Here is a 15,774-nt window from a genome sequence, read left to right as displayed (position 1 = left end):
TATAAATCAAAATATTAAAAAATTATCATTTGACTTTCCTTGATGTTAATAGTGATGATCAAACCATCATATTTATCCCTCAAATACTCTCTAACAATAGGACATTCTGATCCCACCCCAACATACACAAGAAGAACAAAGAACTGAAAAAAGTTGAATTTCTATCTGAAGCAATAGAAAGATGAATGAATATAATAACTTGAACCACCATAGGATAAAAGCTTCTTATAATTTCATTTTACAAGTTTTTGCACTCAGATTATGTACCAGATCAAACCACAATTATTTACAAATGTAATAGACAACTAGACAATAAACTAACTCCAAAAAGTATTTCCTTAACTGAGATTTTCTCACTAAACAAAAGTGTTTCCAAAGCTGCCTTTTTAACTTGCAGCAAGGTAAAAAACTGTAGCTAAATGGCAACATAAATTACAACAAGCCTAAAGGACACAGCCAGCAGACGATGTCAAAATTTTGTGCAGTATCTCACAATATACACTGCACCATTATATAATAACACTTACCATTGAACTCCCAAAAAGTAAATATCTTTTTTAAACTTCACCTTGAGAACATATGGTTATGTTTGTGCGATTTGACTTCACAACCTCAAAGGTAGTGCAACAGTACCAACTTCAACAGCTGAGATTGTATGGCTTTAAATGTATAAAGAAGAAAATGACCTGGTTCCTGTCATGAATAATGAGGATTGGAAGTAAGAAGATTATTCAGCATCAAGTTAAGAAAAGAGAAATAGTTTCCAGAAAACGTAAATACAGATGCTGGTTTACCTGCGTATGTGCGCTGATCTTTAAAATTCACTAAGTGCTATAAAATCCTTTCACAAAATTAGCCTTATAACAAGTATGCAGGGCAGACGATCTGCTACCAGTGAGCTCAAACATATTATCGTCTTTCATATTTTCTGGCAAGTTCCTTTAGAAGCAATCTCTGCCGAAAATCAAGATATTTGTCCACGCTAGTCCTTGCCCACTGCTGACAAAAAGATTCATCAGTAGGGACCAGTGAACTTAATGGAAATGGTCCCTTGGGAGCCCTCTTTAGAGAAACCAAAAACATATGGCGAGGCCTAATTCTCTGATCCAGCGACAAGCTTAGGTACATAGGATATTTAGTTAATGATCGCACTTCATTGCCAAGTTCATTGACCAAGTAGCTGTACTTAGGTTTCAGATTCCCCTCAAGTGATAGAGAGAAGACCTGCATGTAAAGACATTATGAATATACGTCCATGAAAATATATCAATTTAAAAGAATGAGAAATCTTCCAGCACATTGAAGACTTCCATGCTAACGCAGCTATAATTCTCTGAGATGTAATTTCTTTTTTTCTGACACATAGTCTGTTATGCTTGGAAATCTATTATGAATGTGCCAAAAGTTATGCAAAATAGGAGATATCTCTATGAGATGAGAGCACCATTTTCTAACTTGGTGAGATAACCAACCACACTCACAGATGAAGATATAAACTTAAGAAGGCATCAAAGCTGACCTGTGTAATGCTAGTTAGCACTTTCACTATCTCTGAATTGCGCATTCCGATGCTCCTAAAAAAGTTAATTCGGGGAAGCAATCCATCCTCTATGCTGTAGTGAAGTAATTGAGGATGCTTCCTAACCATTTTGACAATACTATCTCTGGGTGCATCCAATTCTCTGGTGAGAAAATTGAAGCGGGCTGTCCATGAAGTGTTAATCCGCTGCACCAGAATTTGAGGGCTTAACTGCACAACTTTAGCCAGGTCATTCTTCTCGATACCGACCTCCTCAAGCAAGTAAGTCACAGTGGGTTTTAATGAATTTTCCACACTATAGGAAAAAAGAGACGGAGTTGCAGTAATTATCTGCCCGATTCTTGAGTCTGGGATACCCAAACTAGTTAAGAATGTGACATGGGATTTCAGATTGTTTTCCACAGTATACTCAAGAAGCTGAGGCTGCCTCAATATTATCTTCCTGATGTCTTTATGTTTGACACCGACACTCAACAAGAACTCCAACCTTTCCTGTGCAGAACTCTTATTTATTTGAAGGGAAGGCATGTGCCTTTCATACATCTGGATGAAGTGAGAGTCCTTAAATCCAAAGGTACTTAGGTAATCAAGAAGTGGATACCATCTCTCATCGAGATCCAGTTCCTCTGCAAGATGACTAAATCTGTCCTTAGCCAAGCTTACCCTTGCCTCCTACAATGCCACAAGACATGATTTTGCAGCAAATGGTTGAAGCAAAATTTACAGCTTGACATGCTAACATTTAATACCTTTTCTCTGCAATCTGCATGCAAGAAAGTTTTACTAGTCAGTTTACTGGAAGCATTAGCATACCCAATAATTTAGTCTCGGGAATTTCCACTTTTATTTCTTATTGTTCTTGCTAACTTTGACAATTTATATTGCTCAACTTACCTTGTGTTATCTCAGGAGTTTGCCGCCGGTGTCCCAACTTTGCATTCGATCCTCCTTCTGAATGGTGATGACTGTCTGCATGACACACATAGCATGTAATTCAAATTCCTTCCCAACCATTAAGATGAAAAAACTGGAAGTATACCTCGTCTGATGTGTGTTGCATTCTGAAACTTCAGGCGTTGTCGATCCTGGGCAGAAACTCTCACATCTAGAGATTCATCCTGGGTGATAAAAACATGGTAATAGAAAATTAAAAAAAAGAAGCATCATTGTTTCCGTGATTCAAAGAAAAGGGGACGGGGATATAAGGAGACTGTAACATCAGTAACCAAGAATAAATAAACCCCAAAAGAACGCAACCAAGATTGTCCAAAAAAGACTGCTAGTGTAAGCAGAACAATATAAGCTATGCTTTCTCCGCTTGTAACGATACACCAATTTAAAGGATACATGACTCAAACATTTATCATTGCGAAATTGAAGATAAAACAAGGTGACTATATGCTGCAACAACATAAAAGTCTTTTGAAACAAGACGAACAAAAGTATGTGCTACCAACCCTTGTTCTTTTCTATTAACAATAAAATTCTTTTCATGCTAAGTGATTATGCAACATCATTCAACAACAAGCTAGCTTTACCTCATACTAACTAGTGAGGATACATCCCCATTTTTACCTGATTAAACTTGCCAAGGATCCAATATCAATAAATTAAACGAGTTGCAGTCAATTTTTAGTACAATGAACTAACACAGACGATAAAAATTGTTAACAGAGTATATTTAGTTTACTAATAACCATAGATACTACCCACGCCAAAAACCTAGATAAAGTATTAAATAAATTGCGAGGCAATTTGAAACTCACATCAGAAGTTGAAATGTCGTCTTCATCTTCAAAACAATCATCATCATCGGAGTCAGAGTCGTAAGTCGATAACGGCTGGCCAAACCTAGACCTTCGATTAGGCTTGAGAATTTTGGGATTTGTATGAGAAGAAACAACACAAATTCTACTGAACTTGAAGAAGCAGCTCTTTCGATTAGAGATTCTGTTTGAAGGAGGGAAATTGATATTGAAGAAAATGGAAGTGTGATAATGGAGTGTGAAGTTGCAGATAATAGACAACGCTGCTGCCATGATATTCGTTAGTGAAAGAAGGAATATACTCTAAAACCCTAAATGTATATGATTTGGAAGAGATAGTGGTGTTGTGGCCATCTTATCTTCACACAAAAAAAGAATGGTCCTCGCTGTGATTTTTCCGCTTCACAGTTTCTACTTCAAACTCTCCTAGCGTTAGGAGTTGTACAAATGACCTATTTTAAAGGACAATTGTCTAACTTGGCGTTTGGACACGCACCATTTCGAATCATATGATTTATTTAACGGAAAACGATCTGTATTGAAAATGGTACAAAATCAAAATATCCTTCTCACCCACCAATTGACTCCAAAATATCCTTCTCATCACATTTTGCTTCAAAATTGATCACTTATTTAACGATTTTAAATTTAAACGATTTAAATATTTTTTAAATACGTGGCGCTAAACTGTTTGTTATAATTTAACTTATTAGTATAATTTATAAATCAATCCACTACCCACCCATTACTAATTAAACCCCTCTAAGATTAATAAATTCGTCACATTATTAATGCAACAACAGAAAAATCTACTACCAGTTGAGTGTTTTTAATAATTTGAGGTGAAAATATCTATACAAGTAAATTATCATACATTTAAGTTTCTAAATAAAAATTACCGATAAATTTAAAAGTCTGATTATGTTCATCTTAATTATTCTTACGTCTCAATTATGTGATGTTACTTCATAAGTAATTTTTTTTAAAATAATATATAAAAGGTTTTAAAACAAATCATAAATATTATAAAATTATTTTTAAAAAAAGGTGCATGAATTAATTCGGGATGTATTATTTTTTTACCTTTAATCATAAATTTCTAATTCAATCTTGAAAGAGAATTTTATTTAAAGTGTCCTCCTAAATAAGCGGTTCAATCTAAATTTAATTGGAGCTTCGACTCGGATTCAAATAATTTTAGATGTCATTTTCAAGAATCTATAATATATCGTGTTTTAGTAGTGTTTATGGCGATTTTGATATTATGATTGTATTATTGATTGAGAGTCGTTTAGTTAGTAATGAGTGTTTAGTAGGTTGATTTATAAATTATATTAATAAATTAAATTATAACCAATAGTTTTAAACACAATTAAATAAGTAGTCAATTTTGAAGCCAAAGATAAATGACAAGGATATTTTGGAGTGTAGATGAAAAAGAGCATTTTGAAGTCAATAAATGAATGGAGAGTAATAATGTTCAATATCTCAATATTTTAGGCCCTTTTTTAAAGTAGAGAGCAAGGAAGTGGCGCAACGTGGAGAGATTAGAGCAAGTATACAATTTTGTGGTTGTTAAACATTTACACCACATTTTACCCCTACAACCAAAAAAGAAGAATTGTGTGCTCTTTACTCTCCAATGGCTACTCCATTGGCGCCTCTTCATGGATTCAATTCACCAGCAATTCCATTAAACAAGCAAACCCAGCTCCCTATTCTTATGAAACGGAACAAGCAATTAAGCAAGCCAATCAACGCCGTTGCGGCCACCGATATAATTACTTCAGATCCAACTCAGGTGGAAATCACTTGGCAAATTGTTGCTGGATCTTTGGGTACTATTCATACTCTATTCTATCTTCTGAATCAAAATAAAGTATTACCTATACTATACATGAACGACTATTTTGAGCATTTTCTGAAGTTACAACATAGTGTTATTCATAGTATCAACCTATTCATGTAGTCTTATCTGTGGTTTTACTGTATTTAGATAACTGCATATTACTGTTTGATATGGTTTTCTTGTATACATTCGTCCTGCTCCTTTGTTATTAGATTATTATGTTTTTCTTTTATACCATTTTTCTTTTAATTATTACTTGAATTGAGGCTCTCTTGAAAAACATCTCAATAAGACGTGTATATTCTAATCTTGAAAGAATGACAAAAGTCACGTATCGGTGATTAATGAGATGGGTAGACTTTTTACCAGGCTTGAACAATTCTCCTATCTTTGAGCTAGATTTTGGAATGTGATTTAGGTCCAAAACCTAATTTCACACGGTATCATAGCAGCGCCCGTCTCATTCGATGTTGGCGCTCTCAAATTAAAAATTGTCCACGCACTAGATGCTAAGCACTACTGGCGTGAGTGGGGTTCGTGAGTGAGGTTTTTAAAGAATGACAAAAGTCTCACATCGGTGTTTAATGAGATGGGTGAACTCCTTATAAAGTTTGACAATTCTCCTCCTTTTGAGTTAGATTTTTGGGCGTGAGTTAGGTCTAAAACCTAATTTCACACGAGACTCCACTTTATATGATTTTATTGAGTATGTTATTGTTGTATGCAGCGGGTGTGACACCATTTGTGGTAGCAGGAGTCGAGTTCAGCAAAAGAATTGTTAAGTACCATTAATTCAAATCCTATTAAATTGCTTGCAAGTTGCATCCCATACTCAAAAATCTGATAAAACTTGTTGGTTTTGTCAGGTAAAACAGAGGAAATGTGAAGTTTGTGGGGGTTCAGGACTTGTTCTTAAGAACAAATTTTATAAGAGATGTCCTAATTGTGGTACTAACCTATCCACTACTCTACTTCATCACATTCAATTTTTCTTCCTTTTTACTCATGACTACAAATTTAATATCTCAAACTAGTAAATAGGTCTTAGAACAAATCACAGCTTTAAAGCAAATAAAATTATATCTATGGAACGGAATTATCGAAAATATAGTTATAGAGCCTTATTGTGTTTATTATGTTTGTTGTTTCTAATTTTTTTTTTTTAAATGTAAAACAGGGGGATTTCTTCCTTGGCAGTCTTGGAGAAGATTCTTCACTGGTTAATAAATAGTAGTACATTTGTGGAAGCTTCATACCAAGTTTGATGATTCACTCTATACATCCAATATACATATGTATACTACTTGTAAAATATAAGATTTCGATACAAGTCTTCATGTATACCATGCATATTCTTTTGACTTTGGACTTACTTTTTCTTTTTAGTAAATATGACACATTTCTACATTTATTAATAATTTAATTTTAAAATATTCATTTTATGGTAACCACACAAACGTGTATAATTTTCTTTGACCACAAATTTTAAAAAAATATTGATGGTATTTATACACTATTGGGGGAGGAGTATATTCAAAGGAAAGATAATATATAAATATGCATTTTAATTTGACTTCATTTCATATTGGCGTAATGCATAAACATATCCCTTAACTTGACGTCAATTGACAACCATGATCTTTAACTTTGGGTGTGCACAAGTAGTCACTTAAACTTGTATTAAATTGAGAAAATGGACACATTCGTCTTACATGACACCCTACATGACAAATTTGTGTCCAACATGACGTCCTACGTGTATTGCGTCATGTAGAACACTTGTTTCTACCTGTTCAATTTTTCAAGCTTAAGTGTCTACTTCTGCACATTCAAAATTGGAGGACACGGTTATTCGTTGAAGTCAAGTTAAGGGTCATGTTTATGTATTATGCCTTTCATATTTATGTCATCTAATATTGGAGGAGTACAAGTAGACACTTGAATTTGTATAAAGTTAAACAAGTAGACACATGAGTCCTGCGTGACATAATATACATTGGACATCACATAGAAGCAAAGTTGACATATAGGCAGAGGCAGACCGCCCCTCTAGATGGGTTGCAAGTGTACCCGTTAACTCCGGAAAAATCATGTATATTTAGAGGCGTATCTAGGAGGAGGTCACTGGGTTCAGCGAACCCATGCTCCCCTCCTGAGATCATATACAGTAGTGTTATATTTTTTAAAAAGTATTTATATACAAATGTGTGAATCCACATATGAAGTATATATAATATCATGTGATGATGATTGGGTGCACCTCTCTAAGAGAAGTTAGAAATTTTAATCTTTTACTTGACAAAACGAGGTTTAATCAAATAAATTTATATCTTAGATTTACCTTTTCGTAATTGTGCACCCATCATCTCAAAGTTCTGAATACGCCTCTGGTGATATTGTGTTTTTTGTAGCACAAATTCACATGCATAAGTAACTATCTAAGGAATGTACTCCAATTTTTACGACATTTTTTAATCAAAATACTAAGAGAAGAGATATTCGTAGATCAAGTTATTAAGAAAAATGCATTTTTACTCAATTTCACATAACTTAAGAAAAAATCAACTCCATACAAGAATATATATTCAGTCTAAAACAATGATGAAGCGAGGGAGTACAGCACTTGAGTCCTTTATAACCAAATTTTGTGACCTTGAGTGAAGTCCACTTGCAATTGAAATTGAATCATACTCTTCATCAAGTTTTACATCATCCTTGCTTACTACTCTACCAGCAATTGTCCTGCAAACTATCACAGCTCTCTTCACATTCATTCCCTTAGAGACGCGATTCGCGTGTTCACACAGGACATCACTGTTTGTACTTAATAGAATTCCATTTTTCGAGTTGTATGAAGTTCTAAAGCTGAATTGGATTAGCCTGCAAACACAACAACTCGGATCCTTACAGAGTTCATCAGGATTGATTACCATATGTTCATAACAACAACTCATTGTCGTGATATGAAATTGCAATAATTCATTTCCATCAACTGTGATTTTTGGATGGTTTTTGTACTGTCCAAATGACCTTTTCTTCACAGTTTCTCTGTATTTTTCGAATTTTTCTAACATGTCAATGGTGTTGTTCACCCTTAGAACTTTCTTTATTGTTGGAAGTTGCTTTGATGGATTTGTTGTTGATGCTAGAAAAATCTTCTCGATAATATTCCTAGATGGATGTCCATTTTCCAGCGCTGTTGTTCAACCACAAAATCATGTTGTGTTAAAAAAAAACATAACTCCAAGCCAACTATGTCATATGAGATACAACATGAAGGTAATCCAGTTTGAAAAAGTAACATTCGAACTAATTGAAGAGAGTTCGACATCTACTGTATACGTATAAAAAATAATTTTTAACAGTGTATATATAATAAGATTTTCCGCTGAAGGAGGTTCGGATGAACCCTTGTTTGTCAATCTGTGTTATGAAAATCAGAAGTTACTGGTTGTAATAAATTGTCCAAAAACACGAAGTAACTGAGATTTATAGAACCAGTAAGTAAGTTGAACAAAAATTTATTTCTAAAAAAATAATTTAATCTGTAAAAACTTACCAGAATCTGGAATACTCTTTTTAGTTTGGAAGAAAATCAAGTCCACTGAATTCACAGTGTCCCCTTAAGGAAATTATTCTCCTCTAGTATCCGAGGTTTGATTTGGAATATAACCTCCCAGGGTAAAATGATCTTAATTAGTAGAGTGTAGATACCAAAAACTCTACTGTCAGCTAATCAATCCACAACAGGAAAGTACACGAAGAAATATGTGTTTAGAAGAAGAAGGAAGATCAGAAAATTCGTTTGAAAATATTCTGAAAACTGAATGGTATTTATAGGCAAGAAGAATATATTCTGAAAGGTTGCAACCCTTTCAGAATTGACACGGCCATTAATGAAAGGTTGCAAACTTTCAAAATGGAAATTAAAATGGGTCACACGCGCGGATACGAGTCGGGTCAGGTTAACTAAAAAGTTGAAAATATTTCGGTTAACTTTTGTTATCAACTAATTAATTGAAAATAATTTTTTGGCCATTTAATTAATTAAATAAATAAATAAAATAAATTTGTCCAAAAAAATAATCTCTCGATCATTTGCCAAAGCCGAAGCGAGCGACGATGACGGCGCGAGGGGGTCCCTTTTTCCAACCTTTTTAACAATTAATAGGAGTGTTTATTTATTTAAACTCTCCTATTTTCATTTCCATTACCGATGAGGGATAATTGCCTTTTTCATTAAAGGACTTTTCAAGTTCTCAACTTTTCAAATTCCTCTCCTTCCCTCTATTTTCCATCAATTCTTGCTACATACCCAACAACCCTGACATACTGTTTGCTCCGCCCCGGTAATCAATGACGTCGTAAATGTACTATCATATACATAATTAAAAAGTTTTTAAAAAAACTACATAAAATGAGCTATAAAATTCAAAATAATTACATGTTCATATCCAATCCAAAGTAACTCAAGAAATACTTATTCTCTCAATAAAAATTACAATTCTTACCCCCATTCATTAAGATTGATAATTTTTATAGTATCATATATTGTATTGATATCATTAAGACTGATATTATCTCTTCCTCTTTCTCTCTCTCTATACATATATATAGAGATAAATAGATAGATAGATATTATCAAATAAGCAAAATTATATACTGATTTAGTATCAGTTAAGGAAAATTATCAATTTTAATGATATTAATACAGTATATGAAACTAATTTAGTATCAACTAAGTGAAACTAGTTAGGAATATATAGTATAATTATATAACGGGGTATAAATATAAATGAGTATATCTTTATAATTATTTTACTTTAATGAGATATTTTATAAGATATTTGCTTAGTTCCTAAAAATATACATAATTTTTTCTTGTAACACTGTTAATCCACTAGGCAATTAAATTTCCAAATTTTGAAAATAAGTGCTTTTGGTTAAAGGTGACAAAAAGTTATATAATCCCCGAATAGGTCCTGCAGAGCACGATCAAAATTTAATCGGAGCTTCAATATGTGGATTTCGAACACCAAATAGAAAATAAAAAAAAACTACAAATCTTGATGGACAGAATAACCTGTAATGGTAATAAAAATAATAGAAGGAGAGAGTGAAGTAAGAATTGAAATATAGAAACTTTACCACAAAACCATCTCCAATGAGGTTCCTTGTGTTGAGAAATGGAGTTGATTTCTGGTTTTTCTAGTGGAGCATTAACCTTATGATAACAATGTGCCCTCTTCTCACAATTTCTGCAGCATTTGCACTTCATCACTTGTTTACAAAACTGTATTGTGCATGGTTTACTTGGTGTTACTATTTTATATTATGGAGTTTAAAAACATGAACCAAGTAGTGTATGGAGAAGTTGAATATTGTTATTATCCAAATAAAGGTAGTGGAATATTATTTGTGGAAGTTTGCCAAAAAGGAGAAAAGAGACAAATGAATGAATTTAAGGATTTTGTACTTTATGTAAAAGCTCACAAGTAGATACAAATTTAAAAACTCCGATCCTGCAAGAAAATGCAGATTTTGTTGTGGATATATAAACTTTAAATCACTTTATACATTATCTGATTTCTTTGAAATGAATGGTCATGGGTGGATTAAGGGAGTCGGAATCATTGGCAAAGCTACAATTTTTAATAAGGGGTTTAGAATATGAAAAATTTAAACACATGAAAGTAATCGAGGGAGGGGTTTGACATCTACTATATATACATAAAAAATAATTTTAACCATGTATAAATAGTAATATTTTCTGCCGAAGGGGTATGAATGAACACCTAGCACAAGGCTAGCTCTGCCTTGGTCGGGAGGGTGTTCAACTGAACTCCGTTTGATAAAATATTGTATAAGGTAATATTTTTTAATGTATATACATAGATTTTAAAATCCCTAAACACAAAATAAAAGTTTGGTTTAATGATTTAATTAGAGATTCAAAATTTATCTTGAGGTTTCACGTTCAAATTTAAGACACTATATTCTCCCTTCAGTCGGAACTTGTGGTAGTAATTAAGGATTCAAATTTTTCTTGAGGTTCCACGTTCAAATTTAAGACACTATATTCTCCTACAGTTAGAACTTGTGGTATTAATTACATGTTTCAAAATTTATAACGAGGTTTCAAGTTCAAATTTAAGACACTATATTCTCCTTCAGTCAGAACTTATGGTAGTAATTACGACTTTCAGAATTATTTCGAGGTTTCAAATTCAAATTTAAGACACTATATACTCCTTCAGTCAAAACTTATAATAATAATTACGAATTTCAAAATAATCTTGAGGTTCTAGATTCAAATTTGAGAGCTATATTCTCTTTTTGGCTAGAACTTGAGATAGTAATTGTCGAAATTTTATAGAGTAGTAGGAGTATGGTTCAAATCTTGAAAATCAACACTAAATCTAATTCGAACACTTTTATTTGAATAAGACTTCACACATGGTAAATTTTCTTGGTTCTTGGCGTATGTGTTTTAAATATTGTTGAATGCCTTGAATTGGGCCCTTAATTATCTGTCAATTCTGTATGTTGGGCCCAAGCCTTTTAGGGCGTAGCTTAGCACTATATATAGACGCTATGACAAACCCTATTCTGTAATTCTGTTTTTGCTTCTCCATAATAAAACTGCTCCTCCTCTTCCCGTGGACGTAGCCAATTTATTGGTGAACCACGTAAATCTGTTGTCTTGTTTTTCGCGTTTATATTTTCTCGTATTATCTCAAATTCCGCACAACAAATTGGTATCAGAGCCTCTCGGTTAATCGGTGTTCTTGGAGAATTCGAGATGTCTGCTTTGAACGTGAAAATCGACAAATTCACAGGGAGGAACAGTTTCAGTTTATGGCAGATCAAGATGCGGGCTTTGTTGAAACAACAAGGCTTCTGGGCGCCGTTGTCGAAAGACAAGAACGCCGTCGTTACTCCTGAGATGGCGATTCTGGAGGAAAAGGCGCACTCGACGATCATGCTGTGTCTCGCGGATGACGTCATCACGGAGGTCTCGGATGAAGAGACTGCTGCTGGTCTGTGGTTGAAGCTGGAGAGTTTGTACATGACAAAATCTCTAACCAACAAGCTGCTTCTGAAACAACGTCTATTCGGTTTACGAATGGCTGAAGGTACACAACTCAGGGAACACTTAGAGCAATTGAATACTTTGTTATTAGAATTGCGTAATATCGATGTGAAGATCGAGGATGAAGATGCTGCCCTTATTCTGTTAGTATCTCTCCCAATGTCGTTTGAGAATTTTGTTCAATCGTTCATTGTTGGGAAAGATACTGTGTCACTGGAAGAAGTCAGATCAGCCCTTCATAGCAGGGAATTACGGCATAAGGCTAACGGCACAAGTACGGACATACAGCCTTCCGGTCTGTTCACCAGTAGCGGAAAGGGAAGGAAAAACGGCGGAAAGAAAAATAAGCCGATGTCGAAGGGTGCAAAGCCGGATGATGTTTGTAATTACTGCAAGGAGAAGGGACATTGGAAATTTGATTGTCCGAAGAAGAAGAAGCAATCGGAAAAACAATCAGTGTCTGCTGCTGTTGCTGAAGAAGACACCAATTCTGAAGAAGATATTGCCCTAGTTGCGGATGAGCACACTCATCATTCAGATGTGTGGGTTCTCGATTCTGGGGCATCCTATCACATCTGTCCTAGGAGAGAGTGGTTCACGACTTATGAGCAGGTAGACGGAGGCAGCATCTCGATGGCCAACAGTTCTGTCTGCAAGGTGGTTGGGACAGGCTCGATCAAGATAAGGACACATGACGGTAGCTTCTGCACATTGAACGAGGTCAGGCACGTTCCATTGATGACGAAAAATCTGATATCTCTCAGTCTTTTGGACAGCAAGGGATTCAGCTGGTCGGGAAAAGATGGAGTCTTGCGGGTCTGGAAGGGTTCAAATTTGATTCTGAAAGGTGTCATGCGTGGTACTTTGTATTTTCTACAAGGTTCCACGGTTACAGGTTCAGCCCATGTTGCATCGTCAGAATTTCACCAGAAGGATATGACTAAGTTATGGCACATGAGACTTGGTCATATGGGTGAAAGAGGGATGCAAATTCTGTCAAAGGAGGATTTACTTGCTGGTCATAAGGTTAAGAGCCTAGAGTTTTGTGAACATTGTGTTTTTGGAAAACTACATCGCAACAAGTTTCCAAAGGCCATTCATAGAACAAAAGGCACACTTGATTATATCCATTCTGATTGCTGGGGTCCATGCCGTGTTGAGTCTTTGGGAGGTTGCAGATTTTTTGTGTCCATTATTGATGACTACTCAAGGATGACTTGGGTGTACATGATGAAGCATAAAAGTGAAGCCTTCCAGAAGTTCAAGGAGTGGAAAATTTTGATGGAAAATCAAACAGGGAAGAAGATCAAGAGGTTGCGAACTGATAATGGGCTGGAATTCTGTTGGTCTGAATTTGATCAATTCTGTAAGGATGAAGGGATTGCTCGACATCGTACAGTCAGAAATACACCACAGCAGAACGGTGTAGCTGAGCGGATGAATCAAACACTTCTGGAGAGAACAAGGTGCATGCTCTCTAATGCTGGGCTAGATAGAAGATTCTGGGCAGAAGCGGTTAGTACAGCTTGCTACTTGATTAACCGCGGACCACATACAGGCATACAGTGCAAGACACCTATGGAGATGTGGTCAGGAAAAGCTGCTGATTATTCAAATCTGAAAGTTTTTGGTTGTACGGCTTACTATCACGTCAGTGAAGGTAAGTTAGAACCAAGAGCTAAAAAGGGAGTATTTGTGGGCTACGGAGATGGAGTGAAAGGTTTCAGAATCTGGTCTCCAGCAGAAAAGAGGGTTATTATGAGCAGGAACGTTGTCTTTGATGAAAGTTCTCTGCTTAGAACCATTGTGAAGCCTACAATTACGTCAGAAACTGGGAGTCTTGACAAACAGGTGGAGTTTCAAGTCATTTAGAACGAGAGCGATTTAAAGGAACCTGAAGAGGAGGATCAAGAGCCACAGACAGAAACTGATATTCCAGAATCTATGCCATCAGATATCCATCAGAGTATAGCTCAAGATCGGCCAAGGAGGGTTGGAGTTCGGCCACCTACGAGGTATGGTTTTGAGGACATGGTGGGTTATGCACTGCAGGTTGCTGAAGAGGTAGATAAATCTGAGCCGTCTACTTACAAAGAAGCCATTTTAAGTTCTGATTCTGAAAAATGGTTTGCCGCTATGGGAGATGAGATGGAGTCCCTACACAAGAATCAGACATGGGATCTGGTCATACAGCCTTCGGGGAGAAAGATTATTACTTGCAAATGGATTTTCAAGAAGAAGGAAGGGATATCACCAGCAGAAGGAGTCAAGTATAAAGCCAGGGTTGTTGCCAGAGGTTTCAGCCAAAGAGAGGGAGTGGACTACAATGAGATCTTCTCACCAGTGGTCAGACATACTTCCATCCGAGTGTTACTAGCGATAGTTGCACATCAGAATCTGGAGCTTGAACAACTTGATGTGAAGACAGCGTTTCTACATGGAGAGTTGGAGGAAGAGATATACATGACTCAACCGAATGGTTTCCAAGTTCCAGGGAAGGAAAATCATGTCTGCAAGTTGAAGAAGTCCTTATATGGACTTAAGCAGTCTCCAAGGCAGTGGTATAAAAGGTTTGACAGCTATATGGTGAAGTTGGGCTATACTCGGAGCTCATATGATTGTTGTGTCTACTACAATAGGCTCAATGATGATTCATTCATCTATCTGGTGCTTTATGTAGATGATATGTTGATAGCTGCAAAGAAGAAGTATGACATTCAGAAGCTGAAGGGTTTACTTAGTGCTGAGTTTGAGATGAAGGATTTGGGAGCCGCTCGGAAGATTTTAGGGATGGAGATCATTAGAGACAGAGAGAGAAGGAAACTTTTCTTGTCACAGAGAAGCTACATTCAGAAGGTCTTGGCGAGGTTTGGCATGTCTTCATCTAAGCCCATTGATACCCCCAGTGCTGCCAATATCCATCTCACTGCCATGTTCGCTCCACAGTCAGAAGAAGAGAAGGAGTATATGTCACGAGTCCCTTATGCCAGTGCCGTAGGAAGTTTGATGTATGCTATGGTCTGTACAAGGCCAGATTTAGCACATGCAGTCAGTGTAGTGAGCAGATTCATGGGACAACCAGGGAGAGAACATTGGCAGGCTGTGAAGAGAATTTTCCGGTACCTTAGAGGTACATCTGACGTTGGTCTCATTTATGGAGGTGATACTTAGTGCTTAGTTACTGGCTATTCTGATTCAGACTATGCTGGAGATGTTGACACAAGAAGATCGATGACTGGCTATGTGTTTACCCTTGGAGGATCTGTCGTCAGTTGGAAGGCAACTTTGCAACCTACAGTGACTTTGTCTACTACGAAAGCGGAGTACATGGCCTTGACAGAGGCTGCAAAAGAAGGGATTTGGTTGAAAGGGCTGGTTAGTGATCTTGGTCTGCATCATGATCAGGCTACGGTGTATTGTGACAGTTTGAGCGCAATTTGTCTAGCCAAGGATCAAGTCCATCATGAGAGAACCAAGCATATCGACGTAAGGTATCATTTTCTGAGAAGTGAGAAGAGAATCAAGG

The 15,774-nt window shown here is 35.9% G+C and overlaps 3 protein-coding genes across 3 annotated transcripts; 1 reads left to right on the top strand and 2 right to left on the bottom strand.

Annotated features, from left to right (window-relative positions):
• Window positions 1–182: 182 nt before the first annotated feature.
• LOC101267870 (transcription termination factor MTERF9, chloroplastic) lies at window positions 183–3,737 on the bottom strand. The gene is made up of 7 exons (XM_004251870.5): window positions 3,307–3,737; window positions 2,580–2,658; window positions 2,435–2,509; window positions 2,290–2,303; window positions 1,520–2,212; window positions 795–1,224; window positions 183–693 (listed from the first exon to the last, which is right to left on the bottom strand). Exons 1-6 carry the CDS (start codon window positions 3,577–3,579, stop codon window positions 910–912), a joined length of 1,449 nt encoding a protein of 482 aa, XP_004251918.1. The 5' UTR covers window positions 3,580–3,737; the 3' UTR covers window positions 183–693; window positions 795–909.
• A 1,096-nt stretch (window positions 3,738–4,833) lies between these two features.
• On the top strand, window positions 4,834–6,586 carry LOC101246694 (uncharacterized). The gene is made up of 4 exons (XM_004251886.5): window positions 4,834–5,144; window positions 5,883–5,932; window positions 6,022–6,103; window positions 6,333–6,586. Exons 1-4 carry the CDS (start codon window positions 4,949–4,951, stop codon window positions 6,377–6,379), a joined length of 375 nt encoding a protein of 124 aa, XP_004251934.1. The 5' UTR covers window positions 4,834–4,948; the 3' UTR covers window positions 6,380–6,586.
• Window positions 6,587–7,740: 1,154 nt separating this feature from the next.
• LOC101267000 (uncharacterized) lies at window positions 7,741–8,486 on the bottom strand. The gene is made up of 2 exons (XM_026028681.1): window positions 8,426–8,486; window positions 7,741–8,351 (listed from the first exon to the last, which is right to left on the bottom strand). Exons 1-2 carry the CDS (start codon window positions 8,484–8,486, stop codon window positions 7,741–7,743), a joined length of 672 nt encoding a protein of 223 aa, XP_025884466.1.
• Window positions 8,487–15,774: the final 7,288 nt, after the last annotated feature.

Source organism: Solanum lycopersicum, chromosome 12 (genome assembly GCF_036512215.1).
Source record: "Solanum lycopersicum chromosome 12, SLM_r2.1".
Classification (NCBI taxonomy): Eukaryota; Viridiplantae; Streptophyta; class Magnoliopsida; order Solanales; family Solanaceae; genus Solanum; species Solanum lycopersicum.
This window is presented reverse-complemented; position numbering and strand designations above follow the sequence as displayed.

Bases quoted from the DNA above. Each gene is read 5' to 3' on its own strand.
- LOC101267870 (XM_004251870.5), bottom strand. From the start codon at position 3,579: ATGGCAGCAGCGTTGTCTATTATCTGCAACTTCACACTCCATTATCAC. The intron at 2,659-3,306 runs GTGAGTTTCAAA...TTTATCACCCAG, and splicing joins ACGACATTTCAACTTCTGAT to GATGAATCTCTAGATGTGAG. The intron at 1,225-1,519 runs GTCAGCTTTGAT...CTTTACATGCAG, and splicing joins TGCTAACTAGCATTACACAG to GTCTTCTCTCTATCACTTGA.
- LOC101246694 (XM_004251886.5), top strand. From the start codon at position 4,949: ATGGCTACTCCATTGGCGCCTCTTCATGGATTCAATTCACCAGCAATT. The intron at 5,145-5,882 runs GTACTATTCATA...TGTTGTATGCAG, and splicing joins AATTGTTGCTGGATCTTTGG to CGGGTGTGACACCATTTGTG. The intron at 5,933-6,021 runs GTTAAGTACCAT...TGGTTTTGTCAG, and splicing joins TCGAGTTCAGCAAAAGAATT to GTAAAACAGAGGAAATGTGA.
- LOC101267000 (XM_026028681.1), bottom strand. From the start codon at position 8,486: ATGTCGAACTCTCTTCAATTAGTTCGAATGTTACTTTTTCAAACTGGA. The intron at 8,352-8,425 runs GTATCTCATATG...GTTGAACAACAG, and splicing joins AACTGGATTACCTTCATGTT to CGCTGGAAAATGGACATCCA.